This window comes from Dermacentor albipictus, chromosome 1 (genome assembly GCF_038994185.2).
Source record: "Dermacentor albipictus isolate Rhodes 1998 colony chromosome 1, USDA_Dalb.pri_finalv2, whole genome shotgun sequence".
In the NCBI taxonomy this organism is placed as follows: Eukaryota; Metazoa; Arthropoda; class Arachnida; order Ixodida; family Ixodidae; genus Dermacentor; species Dermacentor albipictus.
The window spans coordinates 56,548,552-56,567,413 of NC_091821.1; the positions used below are offsets into that span (position 1 = coordinate 56,548,552).

The following is an 18,862-nucleotide window of genomic DNA, read 5'->3' on the forward strand; positions in this document are numbered from 1 at the left end:
TTTACCTGCAGTTTAGTAAGTTGTAAGTATTTCTCAAAAATTTGGCCGGGACTTGTGCATTGACTTTGTAGCTTGTTTTATTCTCCGTGATGCAGCTGTGGGGCGTTCTAGCCTGACAAGGTTTTGTTTGGAGCAGTTACGAGCGAAGCGTTCACAAGAAATCCATTTTTTTTTTGGCGTAAAAACCAGACTACTACCGTAACACTACGACCGGTTAGAGTATGATTTCCGTGAAAGTATCCATAATATATTCGAGTAATATTCATCATTCTTAATTAAATTTCTGCCTCGAAAGAAATATTCTTATTATTAGCCTCAGAAAGCCATTGAAAACCATAATATGGGAGAAATTAGATGTTGCATAAGACTGATCACTGCCCTACAACAAATTGCAGATGAAAAAAAAATGTTTCGGGCGAACCCATTTCACGATGACTGTGGGCGTTAATGGGATTAGCATTGAAGAAATATAACGACGCAGAGAGAGAGAGAGAGAGAGAGAGAGAGGAAAGGGGAAAGGCAGGGAGGTTAACCAGAGAAAAAAAATCCGGTTGGCTACCCTACGCTGGGGAGAGAGGGGAGGGGGAGGTAAAGTGGAAGCAAAGTAGAGATAAGGAAAGGAAGGAGCATAGACACACAATCACGCAGAGTAATACCCACACCGAAACGCGTCATGTATGTGGCTGTGCATGGAACCGGGATCTACTTTCGCGCGGCGCGGGTTCACCAGAAAAATTTTAAAGGATATTTTTTTTTTTGTCATTGAAGAGAGAAACATACCCAGTTGCACATGCCCAGTTAACCAAGTTGGCGGGAAAACGGTTAGATACACCAATAGATAGCTGTCAGACAGTGCGTGAAGTATCCTAGGAATGCTAACTGCAATAAAAAAGTGCTACCCGAATTTCCGTATCAGAACTCACGTTACTGCTTGAAGCAGGCACGCACCCAAGGGCGGGCCCGGGCCTCCCCCACCCTTCTCGAAATTAAGCGGCATACCGTTCCCCCACCCCCAACCCCGCCACCACTCCTCACAAACATTCCTAAAGCGCTGTCATATCAATCGTGAAACCTGACGGCTATTCGGCAGTCTGGCGCATTTTTCGCTCCTTTTGGATGGCGGCAGTGATCAGCATCTTTTCGGGTGTGTAGGACAGTTTTCTCATCGATTCAGTGCCCGCGCGACTAACTTCAGATGCGTTCAGTTGTCACCATCTCTTGCAACGGTCCCGCGCATCGCTGTTGCTTCGTTAGTTCAACCTACTTTGTTTAGACTGATACAGGGACCCGAAAAGGAATTCGGTTCATAGTCAGCTACTATGTATGCTCGTGGAACGAGTTGTGGCCAGAGAAAACGCCAGTTGCGTTTAACTTTTTCTTTCGCTTCATTATTTCCTCGAGTGGCGGCTCGCTGTGACGCTGTAGGTCGTCTGCGCCATAGCCACATGATATGGGTTAGATAATGTGGAAAATAAAAGAACGCAAAACAGCGTCCATCATCAAACCCTGCAATAATCGTTAAAACCATTAGCAATTGAATGTCGCTCATTATCTAGTCTGGTTTTTCTCCAGTTGTACAGCATGTTTCGCGGGAAATCGGCAACTGGAAACACGAGTCGCAAGGAGTTGAGATTTTAAGTCATCTACTAAGGGAGAGAGCCGAGGCAATAGCCAAACATGAAGGAAAAGCGAGCATTCACAAATTTAGCCGTTGTTTGTGAAAATATTTATAGGACCACAACTTTTTATTCAAAAAGGAAGTTGTGAAAACGCCGCCGCAAGGGGAGAATGATTCCGTGTGTTTCGAATGACGATTCTACAGTTATCAGTCGAGCCACCTGACGTATAGCCACTTCTCTGCTGGGCTTATGTGGTCTTTTTCTAACCTTCCGCGGTGGGCGCAGTACGTCTATACCCGCAGCGTCCTACGCTCTACGCGGTTGTACAGGACTGGCGGCCACGAATCATTATGCAACTTCCCAAATAACGATACGAGTCGGGTTTGGCAGTAAACTTGGTAGAGCTTTAAACGAGGGGTCTAAAATAACTGTGAGCCTTATAACACACGTGTTGATGTTTTTTATTATTCTTTTTTCCCGGATGTAATTGAGAGAGAGAGAGAATAAACATTTTTATTGGGTGAATGCAGCTTTGTAGAAGCGTCCTCATTCCAGAATGCCTTGAGCTCGGGCCGCGTCCTGGGCCCTCGAAATCAGCCGTTGCTGATCCTCGAGGTCGGAGCTGGCCAAGGCTCTCTCCCAAAGCTCGTTAGTGGGGTAAAGTAAGGTGTGGAATGCCTTACCTGATGCTGTTTTAGATCAGACAGACGTGCACAAATTTGAATGCTTGATTGATATTTTACATCGTGGGCACCCAACCTGATCCTATGAAATGTCAAGTTTGCTTGTGTTCTACCATTTTCGCTCCCTGTAACAACCCTCAAGCGAAGGGTAACCGCATCAATAAAGAAAAAGAAGAAGACTGAGAAATACACCTGTGTACAAATTGTGGCTATGTGAGGGGTAAGGCTTTTCGGCGGCAACAACTTAGCCGGTGTCACTGCCATTGGCAATGATTAATTTTTGATCACCACATTTTTCCGCATGTGTTTTTACGTTACCCCAGAGGTAGTCCTAATATTTCGCCCTCGTCTTCTGCTTCTTTTGAAGTAACAGTAAGAAGAACTGGGTTGGGAGCGAGTGCACTGCTATGTGCTAAATACCTTGTTACCGGCCCTTTTACCGCAGACCACACGTGTTGGTTTAGTTCAAGGACCGGCAGGAAAGGCAGCCGGAACACAGCACACGGGTTGTGCTTTTACGTAGTTTTCAATGCGTGTATAACGCGGTCTGAGCTTTGATAAAAATCGTTTGTGCTTTCCCGAAGGCCACCAGCTCAAGGTTGTTTATAGTGCATATGTCCCGCCTGTGAGAATTTCTACTACAGCTACACTACGATGGTGGTGCTTGAACTTCGGTGGGAAATGAGTACAGCTAAAGGATGCGTATATACCAACGTATTCGTATGCCCGCCACGTTCACTTGTCCCGCTTGCTCCTTGTATACTTTTATGCTAGGAATTGTTTCTCTCTGCGGTTAACGTTTCATGGCTCGAAACGGGGTCAGCGCGCCAAGGCTCGCAACACACGGCAAACCGATTGTGTAGCCTCACTTCAAGGCGAAACCATCCTAACTTCAAGGCGAAAGCATTGAAGTATCAGCGCTGTTTGGATCAAGACCAAACGGTTACGCCGGAAGGTAAAGGCAGAAGGCACTACTCAAAGAAGAATTGGAATATCGCGCTGATATTTCATGTACTTTATAAGCATTTTAATGTGAAGCGTTATTTGCCTCTTCAAGACACTTTGCACCTGTAGTCTTTGTCGCTTTGTTCGGCTCCTTTGCTATAACATACAAGACATCTGAAGGTGTTATTCGAACCCTGGTCTCCCAGGGCAATAGCCAGGTGCTCCTGTATGAGATCACGCAATCTTTGATGCGCTACCTACAAGAAATCAATCGCCTTGTCGTTGTCACACATGAAGACGCTCGCTTTAACGGACACATTGCGTCACCTGATAACCCTTTCCAGTATCGCGGTCGAGGTTAGACAGCTAGCTAGCTGCGAAAAATATCGGATAATACTGAGTCCCACAGTGAGTGGGATGTAAATATATGTAATATTTGTTCATTTGTGCGTTTCCTTGACTGGTCATGTGTAAAATATATGAGACCGCAGCTTGTAAGGATGCTTTTCATTCAAATATATTCTTACGTATTGACTGTTCAAGTGGCCAATCCTGGCCATCAGAGGGTGGGTACGTGCTAAAGCACAAAAGGAACGAAAAACCGGAAGAATCGTTACGAAATACGACCTTGTGAAGATTTTACGTTTCTCTTATATTTGGTATTTTTTAACTCTTCGTGATTGTCTGGAGCACCAGCATTATCATCGTGATAGGTCTCTAGACAGGAGAGATGGTCAAAATGAAAAGGATGCGTACAAATAAAATGAACTGGAGCGTACAAAATGAATAGGACAGATACAATAGGACGAGCGATACAAATGACAAGAATCTGTACAAAATACAGCGCCAAGCAGTTAAATTTTGGCTACAATGCAACTCCTTGCATTCTTCAGTTTTCCTCCAATGTCGTTAACCAACCTATCTTTTAAGTTATTTCGGGATTCAGCATTCCTAAATTAATTTACTCATTTCGCCACGGCTTTCTGCTGCTACGTGATACGGCGCACTTTTCATGCTATAAAAGGGAAAAAACTTATATTTTGTATTAGCACTCCCCTATCTTTTTTGCAACGAGACCTAGCAAAATCTTTGTTGCCTCTACTGGATTCTAAGACAGTAGTGAATCTAAAACGTGGCACGCCTTGTACCGGTGGAGTGAAATACTAGATGTGGAATTATTGACGGGCTTTAGTTTGCGTACATAGAGCAGATGATTCCAAAACAGAACAATGACAGTTTCGTTCTTCAGTTGTATGCGCTGATCTAATGGCGGCTGGTTCCAAAGGAGGTGAGGATGGTAGAAACATAACGTCTTTATTCTAATATCAGCCACAGGACTTTATATAGGCTCCATCTCCTACAACATAGAACCCACGCCAGATTCCGCAATGACAGGGAGGAACCAGTTATGGTGAAGACCATACGTCCAGGCTTGGAAGCTGTGCAGATCACAAGGGGAGACGTGCGGTCGAGGAAGGTGTCCTCTTCTGATGTATTCTTCAAGGAGAACCTCAAAGTAGGTGGGCTACGTGGAATGATTCTTGTGCGCCGTGACAGATTGGATAGGCAAATATTTTTTTCCTGTTCCTCGGAGTTTAAAGAAGATCGTTGATGCAATCTTTCCACAACGTTAGGCGTGTGTGGGACTGCAAGACGAAGGCGCTGTAGAATGGCCTCTTATTTTTTTCTTCAGTCGTGTCGGAATACCAATGGTGCACGTCAGGAAAAAAAACTCCGGTAACAGAGAAATATATCGCGCTCCATTGGTGCATAGGCAGGCTGTAGACCACTAATACAATATTAAACCCTGCTCAGCAGCATCAAATCCAGTGCACTGGGAACAGTAGCGGGGTTTTGTGACACTCCATTTTACAGCCTGCTAAGGGTTCTAAAGCAGTCAACGTGTGAGCTCCGCCTAGCTCGCATTGCGCAAGCTGAGTTCTTTGTAGACATAGCGTCATATGGTACATGACCATCGCTGACGCCCACCTGTCATTGCATCGCGGCGCTGACTAAATGTCCGACCGGAGCAGAATCGCTGACCACGAACCGATGACCACAATGTCAACAGAAGTGTTTCACAGGTAATTAATCGTTGACGCATGCAGATATCACATCAGTGAGCCACCCTCGGGTACACATGAAACCGACGGGAAAAAGAATGTATCACAGTTACTGTTTACTCGAGTGTCTGCGCCTCCAAAGTGTAGGTGTGCACAATATGAGCAAGTCCAGGTACATCGGCGGGCACAGTGAAAAGAAAAAGTGCTAGCACCGCGAGCATATGATGTCGTCCATTTTCTTCTCTGACCGCACGCTGCATCCCTTCAGTTCGTTTGGCTGCTTCTGCTTCCGAGCTTTTCCTCGACCCATGAGCCTGTTAAAAACAAGCTTGTCCAGTACTGCTGTCGGTGCTTCGCAGGCCAGGTACGAAAAGTAGGACAGGATGAAGCTCCAATCAAGCACTGAGAACAGCATTGTAACCTGCACAAAAAAAGGGGGGGGGGCGGACACCAATTTTTGCTTTAGTATATGTATAACCAACATAGGTCTCCTATTCGTCAAAGATTACAGGACATTTTTATGGGATCAATAACCTATGCAGGAATGTTTACTACTGCTGTAGACGTAATGGCGCAGCTGATCGAAGGATATCGCATCGGTTATACGTATTCAGTTCAGAATTTCATAACTGAAAATAAAATTGTACACAAACTGGGTCGTGCTGCCTAAATACAAACTCCCTTCTGCACAAACTAAAAATTCTGTACAACCGAATTTGGTCTTAAGAGTCGTGAAGTCGCTGTGCATCTCCGCATCACATCATGCATTTATTATTTGAAAGCGCTACCACGCTAGCAGAGCATGCTTGCGACGCGTCCGCGACGTTGACGACAACCAGACGTCTATACGATATGCTGAAGAATATACCCCAGTGGCACGAGACCTTGTTAGATTGGACGCACGACTGCACCAGCTATTCTCGCAATGAGATAACTTTTCAAGCTGGGAAAAAACAGGCAAAACTGCTCCGTCAATGAACGACTGACAGCGTGATCTGTGAGCACATACATCTACGCAATAGTGTAGGTGACAACACTCGCCGATATGCCAAAAAACCACTTGAAATCTCTAAAGTGGTTACATTCGATAGGAGAACGCACGTTACTACAAAATAGAGAAAAACTTTCCGCAAGATTTCTGCGCGAAACAACTCAATGTCTGAGATTAACAACCGACCAAAGGGTATCATTTAACAGCAGGAAATTGTTCACTTTTAGACAGCAGCCAATAAAGTGGAACTTTTTAACAAGGACATTGTCGTACTCCGTTAACTGTTCTCAGGTCCGTATACCTAGTCCTCGCAACAAAACATTGTGGCCAGATAAATAATTCTACCGGAACGACTTATGTATTTTGCCGACTGCGAGCAGTGTTTTTCTTAAGTCCATCCAGCTATAGGTCACTAAATCATGCAGCACAGTGACTGGTGTTTACCTGGTTGAAATGCGACCAGGAGAGACGCTCCCTGGAAGAGTGTAGCATAAGCTCGATGAATGGCCGGTGGATGAGGTAGACGCCAAATGAGAGCTTGCTAAGAGGCACGAAAAGGTTCCAGGACAGGAACTGACCCACGAAGCCTGCAAGGTGCATTTACCGACTGTATACAGAAGCCCCACTAAGTAGGCGGCCCGAACAACTTCTTAAGTATGTAGAAGCCGCATCGACCACTCAGATACACGCGTTGAATAAACCTGTTGTTTTTAATGCGATTAGCTTTTTTTTGCAAACTTCACACACTGTAAGCGGACTAAATGCCTGTGTGTCTGGTCAAACGTTTTCCCGCCTTCTTGGGCCGCAGGGTAGTACATGGTCTAATGGGTACAGCATCGGGCGGTTGTGCTGAGCGAACATAGTTCGAAACCAGCCATCGGACCAACTTGGGTCACCAGGAATGTGTCATCTGGTATATGCGTCGCTCTTCAATGAACGTCCTTGACGCCAACTTGGGTAACTGGGTAGGTGCCACTGGGAATGCGCCGCTCTTCAATGAACCTCCCTCACGCCAACTTAGATCAATTTGTATTAGCACTCCACTATCTTTTTCGCAATGAAAATTTGCCGATTCTTTGTTAACTTTCCTGGCTCCTAAGACAGCACTCGATGTAATTGCAGACACGACTTGTATACCGATGAAGTGGATTACTAGAGCTAAAATTACTGGCGGACTTAGCCGCATTGACGACCAATATATGCAAGCGTTGAAGAAATCTGGTTCTTTTAAGGCGATTAGGATTCTTTATAAACTTCACGATTACCTGCCCTTCAGTATATCTAGCCATTTTCCCGCCAACTCGGTTCACTGACAAATCCATGGTATAATGGGCACAGCAGCGGGCTGATGTGCTGAAGGAGCGGAGTCTGAAACAAACAATCGCCCCAACTTTCTTCAGTGGGTATGTACCGCTCTCCAGTGAACCTCTTTGACACCAAACTGGGTCACTGGTTATGCACCACTGGGTATATGCCGCTCTTCAATGACAAACAAAAGGCATTAAATATGTTTCGGTGCCGCACGGAGTCAAACCCACGTCACATATAATCGGACAATCGCATCCATATATATATTCACGCACGCGCCACGCTCGGGCTTGGCAGCGGGGCCACTAGATGGCGCACAGTCCGTGGCGGACGGTGCGCCACTGCTGTTTATGATGTACATGGTGAGGATGGGGAGGGCGCTAGAAGGAAGTAATATCGGGTTTCATCTCTCATACAAACAGGCAGGTACAGTAGTAGAGCAGCAGCTTCCAGGTTTATTTACTGCGGACGACATTGTGTTGCTAGCTAACAAGCAAAGTGATTTGCAACGTCTGGCTAATATCTGTGGACAGGAAGGCGATAATTTAGGTTTTAAATTTGCGTTAGAAAATCAGGTGTTATGGAATTCAATGAAAACAGTGAACAGACAGTGGCAATAAAGGGCCAGGAAATACCTCGGGTAAGAGAATATAAATACCTTGGTATATAGGTAAACGAAGGCAATAGATATATGGAAACACAGGAAAAAACAATAACAGCAAAGGGGAAGCGAAATGAAGCCATAATGAAGCACTGAGCGCTATGGGGATACAATGGGTACGATGTGCTCCGGGGTATGTGAAAAGGTGTAATGGTTCCAGGACTTTTGGAAATGCGGTTGTTTGCTTTAAATCAGGGGTACAATCAGGACTCGATGGGAACAAATGGTCAGTGGGACGCCTCACATTCGGCGCTCACGTGTAGACTACAAATGTTGCTGTGCAGGGTGATATGGACTGGACTAGCTTGAAGTGAGGTAAGCTCACAGTAAAATTGATTATGAAGAACGACTGAGGAATATGGAAGGACGTAAATGGGCTGGGAGAGTGTTGAGGCATCTGTACAGGAAAAACATTGATTCACAGTGGAGAAAAAGAACTAGGAAGCTTACCAGCAAGTATGCGCCCTGCAGCGTGGGCAACACAGCAACAAAGGACGTCAAGCGAAAAGTAAGAGAGGCTGAAATGATCTCATGGGTGGCGGCAATGGAAAAGAAACGTGCCATGAGTAACTACTAAAGGAGAAAAAACGAAATCAGGAAGGAAACAATTTGTGATAACTCAAAGAGAAGCTAATTACTTTTTGAAGCGAGATCGGGATGCCTTAAAACGCGCACCTATAAAGCGAGATATAAGGAAGAAGAAGGATGTGCTTGCTGCCGTAAAGCTAGGGGAACGACGGAGCGTGTTTTATTAGAATGTGAAGACGTCTGCCCAGCGGTCGATTTAGGCACCACTGGCCTCCTGGAAGCCCTTGGGTTCAGCGAGAGCAGTTGAAAACTAAACATGTCCACAATAGAGATTAGTAAGAGACGTTTGAAAGATTGGTGGTAGAAAAGTAGAGAAACGACGAACAACGGAGGCGTTCAAAAACAAAGTTCACAATAGGGGTTCAGGAACTTTGTTTATGGGAATTCAACTTGGGTTTTCTTTCTTTGCTTTTTTTTTCTTTTTTAACATAGGTACCACATTAGGCAATAAAATAACAACAGCTTGGTGGTGCAATCCACCGCCTCGATACAAAGGGGACGCTCATAACTTCCATCTATCTAGCCATCTATCCATCCATACGAAGCGTGAGAAAGGAACCTGAATGCATACATGCCTCATACATGACGCGTCTTGGCGGCAAAAATACGGTGTGTCGTTACATTGCTTCAGTGCTAACCGAATTAACGTCGACATTAATTATGTGATAGACTCTGTCGGAATTTTTTATTCTCATGCTGTATCGTCTCATGCTCATGGAATATTGCAGCTAACACTTTTGCGGATAAAAGCTCACAAGTAGCATCAGTGAATATACCGAAGAATGGCTACGTTACCAAGAAATGATGCTTCTGTTCGTTTATATCACTTTTAAATCCGCTTAACGAACCTCGAGCTGTAAAGGGGAAACTATAGATATTGACACGTGTACTTTTTTATCTTTTACGGGCGACCGCTTGTCACCGCCTAACAAATGTTATCGCACAGCGCATGACGGGCCTGCATGTATCGGAAGTTTCCTTAATGTTATCGATGGTTCCATCCGCTGTCTGTCACTGAACCGTGCGTGATCTGATTGCATGTATGCGTGCCGCGAATAGTGTAGAACTTTCTGGAAGACACGCGGGTCCTAGCGATTACTCTGGAAGATTCTACGACTGATGTATAAAAGCCGACGCGCTTGACCCGCTGATCAAATTTTCGACAATCGCCGACTGTGTTCTCCGCTATAGTTGTGCTATGAGTGTAGCCCGTTTTTGTGGGCGCAGGTTCGCCCAATAAAAGTTAGTTTTGTCTTTCACAGTATTGCTGCTGTGCTCTTTAATGTCACTACCACGTGACAATATTTTAGCGCAATAGAAACATCCAGAGCTAAGGAAGTGTAGGCGAGGAACGCGGTTTTGGTCACTAAGCCTAATGCAACATACTAAGTGACCCAGTGTATACGGTTTCGGTCTTTCAGTGCTTTAATATGGTGACGAACGCACACTATTTATAACCTGTGACAGACGAGAACTTTACGTGATCGGAATGCAACAAAGAATCTCTAAAATAGGTTCCACACATTTGTGCACAACTTTATGTCACACTAAAAGCGTGGCTTAGCAGAAGATGTGTTCCCGTGCCACCCCTCTATTTAGAAGTAAGCAAACTAACCGCCTCGGCCTGAGGAGCACGTGAGCGTGATCCAAGCGAGAAAAAGTGACCACATGGTGCGGTCAGAGAATGCGACGATCAATGTTCCCGCTTTTGAGGTAGGATTCGGACCCTTGTACCAGGGGAGCTTCATGAAGAGGCAGCAAAGTCCACAGCTCGCAGCTATACACCAGCCGGCCACCTGCATGACCTGCATGAGTTAGTTAAATTATGTTAAGAATCGCTTTATTGTTTCCCTGGACTTTACTAAACCCATAAGGCCTGCTGGCTTCAGGAAGGAGCATTACACAGTGATTCACATCCATGGCATCTAACAAGTAACTGTAAAATCTGCAAGAAACCCCCTCTATATTACTTTCATAGGTTACGAGAAGGCGTTTTATTCAGTGAACGTACCAGCAGTCATGAGACATCGCGTAGTAAGAAGTACAGGAAGCACACGTGAATATCTTATTTAATGTGCATAAAGATTCCATAGCTACCTTTATTTTCCATGGGAAAAGCGGGAAAATGCCTACGAAGAAAGGGGTCGGGCAGCACTATTCACTGCACCCGTAAACGAAGTATTAAAGTTGTTAAACTGTGAATGATTAGAAGCGAGAATCAAGGGAACCATCGCACCAACTTGTGGTTTGTAGTGCACATATTGTTCTGTTCATCTATGAAGTAAAATGTTTGAAACAGATTATTAAGAATGTTAGCGGACAAAGGGCAAAGTAGGCTCGGAGAACAATATCAGTAAACGGAATCAGTAATGCTCAGTACCCTGAGAAGAGAACGACAAATGAGGATTGGCTACCAGCTCCTAGAATCTGTGCAAGAGTGCTTTTATCTAGGAAAATTAACGCGATCAGCTTTCTTTGGGAACGTCACGCACTTTTCGGTAGATCCTTATCTAAGCTCTTTCACACATACTTGAGACACTGGGTATCTACCCAAATAGACAACTTCGGTATAGACAAGTTGTGCCATTGGGTATCGTGCAACTGTATGGGTATTTGCAGAAGTAAACAACATGGTTCATTGGATATGTGCACCTGGGCATGTGACACTAGGTATGTGAACATTCTTGGCTCCTCCAGTATAGATAGGTGCCACTAGGTAGGCGCCCGAAGATAAAAGCAGAACAGCCCAGAAGTCTAAAAGTAGACTGCAGAATATAAGAAGTCCGGTACAGAGAAGTGAGAAAATCGGCATCAAAAACAGCCGAATGTGGAGAAAAAATCATGAGAATGGGACCAGAGAGTGTATTGAGCGAAGAATGTTGAACTACAGATAAGTGAAGACGTCTGTAACGGAACCTGGAAGACAGTTACACAGAAGTGAAGAATTTGGCAATACAGTATGTCTTTACATTGCTTCAATTGTAATCGAAATAATGTCGACATTCATCGGAAGATGGCTGCCACCAGATTTATTTTTTTTGACACGGGACCCCGGTTATGAGAAGGGAATTTGTACAACAATAAAAAAAAAAGACGGAGTGCATGCGGTAGACATTACCGGCAGCTTGACGCTGTGCTTGAAAATAATGTGCACAATAATCGAAACCTACCACTAGTAACATATGGGGTAGAAACCTGGTGGTTAACGAAGAAGCTTAGGAAGAAGTTAAGGACCGCGCAAAGAGTGATAGAACGGAAAATGATAGGCGTAACGTGAAGAAATAGGAAGACAGCTGTGTGGATCAGAGAAAGAAAACTGCCGTAGACATTATTCGAGTAGACTTTTTGAGGAAAAAACTCAACGCCTTTCCACTCTGTGAAGAAGGATGACCAGAGAAGCTGTGTATGTGTGCTCCTTAATGATGAACTGCACCTTCGCCGCGGGTCGGCCCGGCATTTCACTATCTTCGGGATTTTTCCTACACGTGGACACGATAATGGGGAAAGTAGTCCTTCATAGCTTCGCTGTAAAATTAAGTTAGACTGGTCACTTAATGCACAGGCCAGATACCCAGGGGTCTATTCGAGTTGCAGAATGGTTGCCAAGGGAAGGGCAGTGCAGTCGGGGATGCCAAAGTACAAAGTGGTGTGTTGAAACAAGATAATTTGCAACCCCAAGATGGTGTCAGCTGGCACAAGACAGAGGTATTCGGAGACTGGTGGGGATAGGTATCAGTCCTGAAGTGGTCATAAAGATGGTGATGATGACGACGACGGTTTCGATAGGGCGTTTGCTCACCAAGGCGTAAAATTTGTGAAAACTTCTGAGTTCCGCTACCACATTTATGTACCAAGTGGAACTCTAACACAATGTATTTTAACAGCCGATATCACTGCAAGGCACACCGAATAGCTCAACTTATCCTTCTGACGCAGCCGCTGACAGATGCTTGGTACATGTCAAGTTTGGCTGCTCTCCGAAAGTCGGCATTCTTCTAAAGGTACATTTTAGGAAAAACACCGAAGGTAAACATAATTACAGGGTCATGTGCACTTTTATCTTGCTGGCGCTCACCTGAGCACAGATAAACTAGCCTTTCTGGAAAAAAGGAAGGAGCAGGCAGCCGAAACTCTTATACGCTGCATGGAAAACAATTTTTTTTTCAAACGATATCCTGCATCGACGATGGTCCATGGCATGGGGAGTTCTTAGAGTAATTGTTATCCTCAAATCTTCGCGTGCGCTGCGTGTATAAAAGGGAATTAGACAGTTACGAAGGCTTTGCTTAATTAGGCATTCCGGCTTTTGTCCCCGACATGCCCTAAATTTCGACGGCGCACAGCGTTGGTAGGACGGCATCGTCGACGCCCGATAATTTCAGCATCCGCTTTGTGAGTTGAATTTTTTTCTGACCATTTCTTTCGGAATAGGCAACTCGTTTTTTCATAGCAACATAGGTCCGCGCCTTTCTGGTCCCGTGTCTACGTTTTGACATAGGTACATCTGCGCAACGATGTGCACAGGAAGGTCACCTAACATCTTCGATATAACGATAATGAGTGAGTGAACAATTGTAGTATCGATCATTCACGATGTAGATGAATTTTTCAAAGCTAATCTCACCCTAAAATGCACGACAATAGATTTTCGAGTATGTAAAACAATGTTGCAGTCGATGAAATGAACCCAACGCTACACCAAAGCGGCTTCTTCAATTTATGTCATAGTTGTTTTTCTATATACCGAACAATTCCGTAAAAAACGATGCAGATCTCACGCACTGTGTGAATCGGTGTAAGCAAAGCTTTCTGTAGCATTTGCGCTAATTTACAGTAATATTGGTGCTGTTATGGCGAGTGTTTAAGTTTTGGGGCGCCTAGTGCATAATGAATGCAGTGAGGTGATGTTACCCTTGCGGGCACCACTTCTTTATCCACATTGTTGACAAGTGGACACAGCAAGACATGTTTGATTGAGGCGTTGTTGCGGGCCTTTGTTCACAGCCTGCGAAAATGTTTAGCAATGTCATTGACTGATGTGGCCAGAAGTGTTTAAATTCTTTAATGATGGGACTTTACGTACCAAAACCATAATATGGTGATCAGGTACACCGTAATGGGGGGCTCCGAATTAATTTTCACCACATCGGGCTCTGTAACGTGTACCTAAATCAACGTATGCGAGCGTTATTGCGCTTTGGCCCCGTCTAAATGCAGAAACACTCGGGTGCAGAAGTGTTCATTTGCTGTGCGGCCGCTTGAGTAGTGTCGTCATGACGCTGCGATGCTTCCATGCAGCTTTGCGTCTGCACGCCCTGCGCCAATTCTCCGAAAGTCAAATTTGCATGGTCTTTGTTTTTCCTAAAGTACCGCACCGTACCTTAAATAACTCATTTATAGTGCTGAACTGTTAGTAGTAGCATTTCATTTACTAAAGAGATCCCAAAGAAAAATGCTTTCTGACGTCCCATTGGCCCTCTTTTGTGCCGTGTAGGCAAGCTGCCACAAGCGAGGAGTGGTATGTTGTTCACGCGTTTCGCGACTCCGTCGGTGACTGAGTGTGTTGGACATCCGCCTCAACCCATTCTTTCGTCCTCTCTCTACTCCCTCTCCGCACTGTTGCTTGCGAGCACAAAGGATAGCACTGCAGCTTAAGCGATGCTTTTGCGGGGAGAGAGCATTTTGCCGACGGCCAGGGAACTCCAGAGGGCATTGTGGCCACGCTCTCTATGGCGCATGCTTTCTGACGTCGCCCATCTCTTCTTCTCCCGCACTCCTGCCATGTGCTTTAAACCACCTCCCGAAGCGGTGTGCAAGACGACGGCGCCGCAGCAACAAAAGCTTCGCTTTATAGTTCGGGATAATATCCAGGATGCATGAAATTCAACACAATCAATGATTGCCAGTAAACATGAACTTGGAACGTGAACGTGAAAGAGAAACAAACAGTCCTGTGCTTCAAATGAATATGAATGGGAAGTTGCATAAAATGACAAATATACCTCAGCAGTTGTCTGAACATTTGGGCATAACATATCATCAAACAGCGTGAACATTTTTTTTACTTATAAAAGGCTAAATCCTATGGCCGAAACATACCTTTGTGATTTTGCGGGACCTGAAGTCCTCCATGATGAGGAAAGTTATGCAGCCGCTGAAGTAAGACATCGCGTGGCAGAAAGATAGTATGTAGTATAGATGGGCGGTGTCGATTGTAATCCTGTAAGAAAGCCAAGTAACGAACCAAGTAACGAATGGGTGAATAATAATCACGAAACAGGAAATAACGCTGGCGCTCTGTGGCAGTTCATTTGACGGGGTGGACATAACCTGAAAGTGGTCGTTCTTAAATTTATACGCCATAAAAAGATATATGTATGCAGAAATATCGTCATCTACGTGTCCCCTTGCAAAAGAAAAAAAAAAGAAACTTCTTCCAACTCGTGGAATACGTGCGAATTGATTTGAGTTAATCACACGTTCTTTATTATACACGAAACTTACTGCAAAACGCGAATACTTTCGTTGCGCTTTGACTAAGTCACGCCTAAACTACACTGCATCCACTTACAAACATACGTACAGTGCCCTTCCTCAAGTTTTGGTTGTCTCTGGAAACCAGTACTTGCCGCATTTTGGTCGCACCCCGTCCTTATTTGGGAACCATTACTACTAATACAATTTCCGATGTGAACGCTTCCCTTGTTCACGAACATCTTCGACTGACCGAGCGTCGTTAGTCGTTCGTCAGTTACGTCCGTCGTGTACGACGTGCTCCTCCAGTCCCGTTCTGTTTTACGGTTTGGCTCACTTGTTGTACACGTGCTGCTTCTATATAGCAGGGAAGACACGGGGAAGGCAGAAGATGGAAATGCAAGACGATGAGCAAATCGAGAACAAGGTAAAAGTGGGACCCAACGTTTCGACAAGTGGATTTGTCTTTCTGTAAGGCGACATATGCTTTCCTCGGCACAGTATACTGGGTGTACCAGTCACCTTGGACCAAGATTTAAAAATGAAAACCCAAGAGCTCTAGGGAAATCGTGCCGACTGCATAGTAGCGGCAGTCGTGTGTACTTACAACCAGTACATTTTTCATCACGAAGTATTGATTAATTAATTGCATTTAATTAGGGAACTTTTTAATTATTGCTTGAATCGCAAACATGTCAATTACAAAGTTGTAAGGCACCTTAAATAACCGCTCTGTGAAATTATCCTGTCGGATATTTCTGTGCGCCCAAGACTGTCAGAATGATTACATTATTTTCAACTACGTCTTCTGTCATCGCACGCCTAGTTGAACCTTCGTTTTCGTCCTCTATAAGTTTTTGTAAGGCTCTAATGGTAAGAGTGTTACCCGTGCGACAAGAAAACACCCTTAAGGGTCTAAATATTTTTACAGTGCATAAATTACATCGGAACTAGCGCAAGTAAAGCTACATTTCACTTCGTGTGTATAACTATTTGTGGTGCTTTTAATTTCAATATCCCTTTTAAGGTGCCTGCAGGTTTTGAACCTGGGGCGACAACATGCTTTTATTACGGGAGAATGATGTTGGCTGACTTTTGTGTGCACTAACATGTCTCTAATGTTTTCTGTGGCGGACATAGGTCGCCCTTGGTACCACAGGGAACGCTTTTCTCAGACACTCGTAACTTGATAATATTGGGTGGTATTTTCGTAGGATGTTGTTTATGTTCGGGAGTGCATTAGAATGTTTTGTTATAAAGGCTGGTGGTTTCTCGGATTCTGGTGTAGGCTGTTTATTAGCTCATTCCGACTGACTCTCCAGCTAATTCCGACTGCCTGTCCAATCTTGATGCGGCGTCATAAGCCTTGTCGAAAATATTGTGGATAGTTTCTTTCTGCTAGCGTTGCTTTATGGTTATTTAGGTGGTGTATATAACCGCTGTCTTCATTGCAGATTCTTCTTATTCGTTTCGCTTGACCGACAAAACTTCCTCGCTTGCATCACGGGTGATGTCGCAGGTGATGATCATTGTAGTCTAAATATTGCTGGCTACCCGTAAGCTTCCAGTAAAATGTCGTCCTCAGTTTTCCATTTTCTATGTACACCGTCGTGTCGAGGAAATTGATCTGACTAAGAGAGTGATGAACAGTAAATTTAATACTCGAGTGAAAGCGGTTGAAAGGTAGCTTGTGCACTTTCGTTGGCGTGGTTCCTCGTAAATCGCAAAAGTACGGGAATAACCATGATGAAAGCGTGAGAGTTACGTTCAGCACTGTCTCCTATTATTTTTGGTCCTCGATGCTTGCCGCAACAGCTAGACAGCGTGCACATCTAGTGAGACATCCGCGGTCTTTGTTACAATGAGAACTTTCCGATATAGACTTGTGTTCTTACGACTGTTACATGTTCTTCTGTTTTATTTCGGTATCAGCTAGTGCAATTATTTTTTTGTTTTTTATTCCATGTTATTAAACAAGTCGAAAGGGGTTACCATCGCTAGCAAAGGGCGTCAATAACTCCACTGATTAATTTTATCTCAATAAAATAATTACAAAAAGCTAAAGAGCGAGTTTTCATCGTTGCTTGATGTCCGCACAAGAAAACAAGAAAAGATGAACGATAAAATTTTTGAAAGGCACTTGTCAGAGAATGTAAACAACGTGTGATGGGCTGCAAAGGAATCGCTAAAAAAGCCAAGCCAGCTAATTCTATTTACTTTATTGGTGCAACGTTAATAAAGGTTTGAAGAAAAGTAGCGTAAAATAAATTTACCCCTGTTTACTATTTTCTCAGTTACATTCGTCTGGAACTAATTGGTCAATGTAATGAATTACGTTTTTTAATGAGGTAAGTGTAATTGTAATCGATTACGTCTTTCTGTAACGTGTACAAGTCTGCATGTATGCTCAGCATTTCTGCTTGAACCTTTGCGACTGTATACGGGATACCCTGCGAGCTTAGAATAAATTGGTGAAAGTACATGTCTATGCTGGGAGGCTATATGCCAAGAACGTTGTTTGTCAGCGGTTCAGCGTTCAATGCCACGGGAACATGCACAAGTGTGGCATAGGTGGTGGACGCGTAGGTGATGGGCACAAGGAGTGAAGGCTGCAAGGAAGTTTGGCAGGAGTTCGACACGTCTCTCTGCTCGCAACATGTGTGCTCGTAGCCACGCTGCCATTTTTTTCGCCATGGGGATGACATGCCTGCATGTAGGTGTGCCACAAAGGGAGGACTGGTCTCGAATCTACGATGAATAAACTGCTGCTACTATCAACGCTACCCATGCCAGTGCAAGCAAGCACATTCAGGACAATGAATTTAACTATTATAGAAAACTTTTGAAGGTTAGTCGTGCCAGGAACTTTTCCTAAACTTTGAGAAACTGGTTGCCAGTGACTGCAAGCCGCTGACTTGGTTCTGGTTTGTAATTATGGAGGGATTGCGGGAAGTTTTTATTCCAGCACACCGAAAGATATCCATCGCTTGATTGAGCGATAAAACACAGGAGTTTCCAGTACCCAAGCCCCAATCGCTTTACTGCTCGCCCCTGCACGCGCAATAACCAGGCTAAATGCCGTCGGTGCAGAGCTTCTAGGGCAATAGGTTCAAACTCGCCTTTTATAGGCCCATGTTTCTGTTATACTCACTCAGGTGTTTGTCCAGGAAATACCATGAACGGTAGCGCATCAGAAGACACCAGTGCCCAAGCTCCAATGACGTATCCACACAGAGACAGCAGAGCAAATGCTCCTATGGCCAGTGTTTTCCGGCTGCGCGTATGCGATGTGCAGCACTGTTGTCAGTTTGCAGAAAAAGCATGTGATCTTGGAGAGTCGACATGACGCACGTTACACAAGTATTTCTTGATCACAAGAGCATAAGTAACTTGCATAAAACCAACAACCCTGTGCTACTGTGAGACGGTGCTGGTTTCCGGCCATCATGTTGAGGGACGGACACAGACAGACTCCATAATAGTCGCTTACCTTGCCTCACCAAGTGCGTTTAGGTTTGGTGCTATTTCTA

General features: G+C 44.5%; 1 protein-coding gene across 1 annotated transcript in view; it reads right to left on the reverse strand.

The window, feature by feature from the left end:
• Positions 1 to 4,600: 4,600 nt before the first annotated feature.
• The window catches only part of LOC135899297 (nose resistant to fluoxetine protein 6-like), a 57,813-nt gene continuing 43,551 nt past the window's right edge, over positions 4,601 to 18,862 (reverse strand). Inside the window, exons 12-16 of the mRNA XM_065428539.2 lie at positions 18,484 to 18,606; positions 14,958 to 15,078; positions 10,474 to 10,663; positions 6,746 to 6,888; positions 4,601 to 5,731 (exon numbers count right to left, since the gene is read on the reverse strand). Coding sequence (XP_065284611.2) covers positions 5,516 to 5,731; positions 6,746 to 6,888; positions 10,474 to 10,663; positions 14,958 to 15,078; positions 18,484 to 18,606 — 793 coding nt within the window. The 3' untranslated portion in view covers positions 4,601 to 5,515. The remainder of the gene's footprint in view (positions 5,732 to 6,745; positions 6,889 to 10,473; positions 10,664 to 14,957; positions 15,079 to 18,483; positions 18,607 to 18,862) is intronic.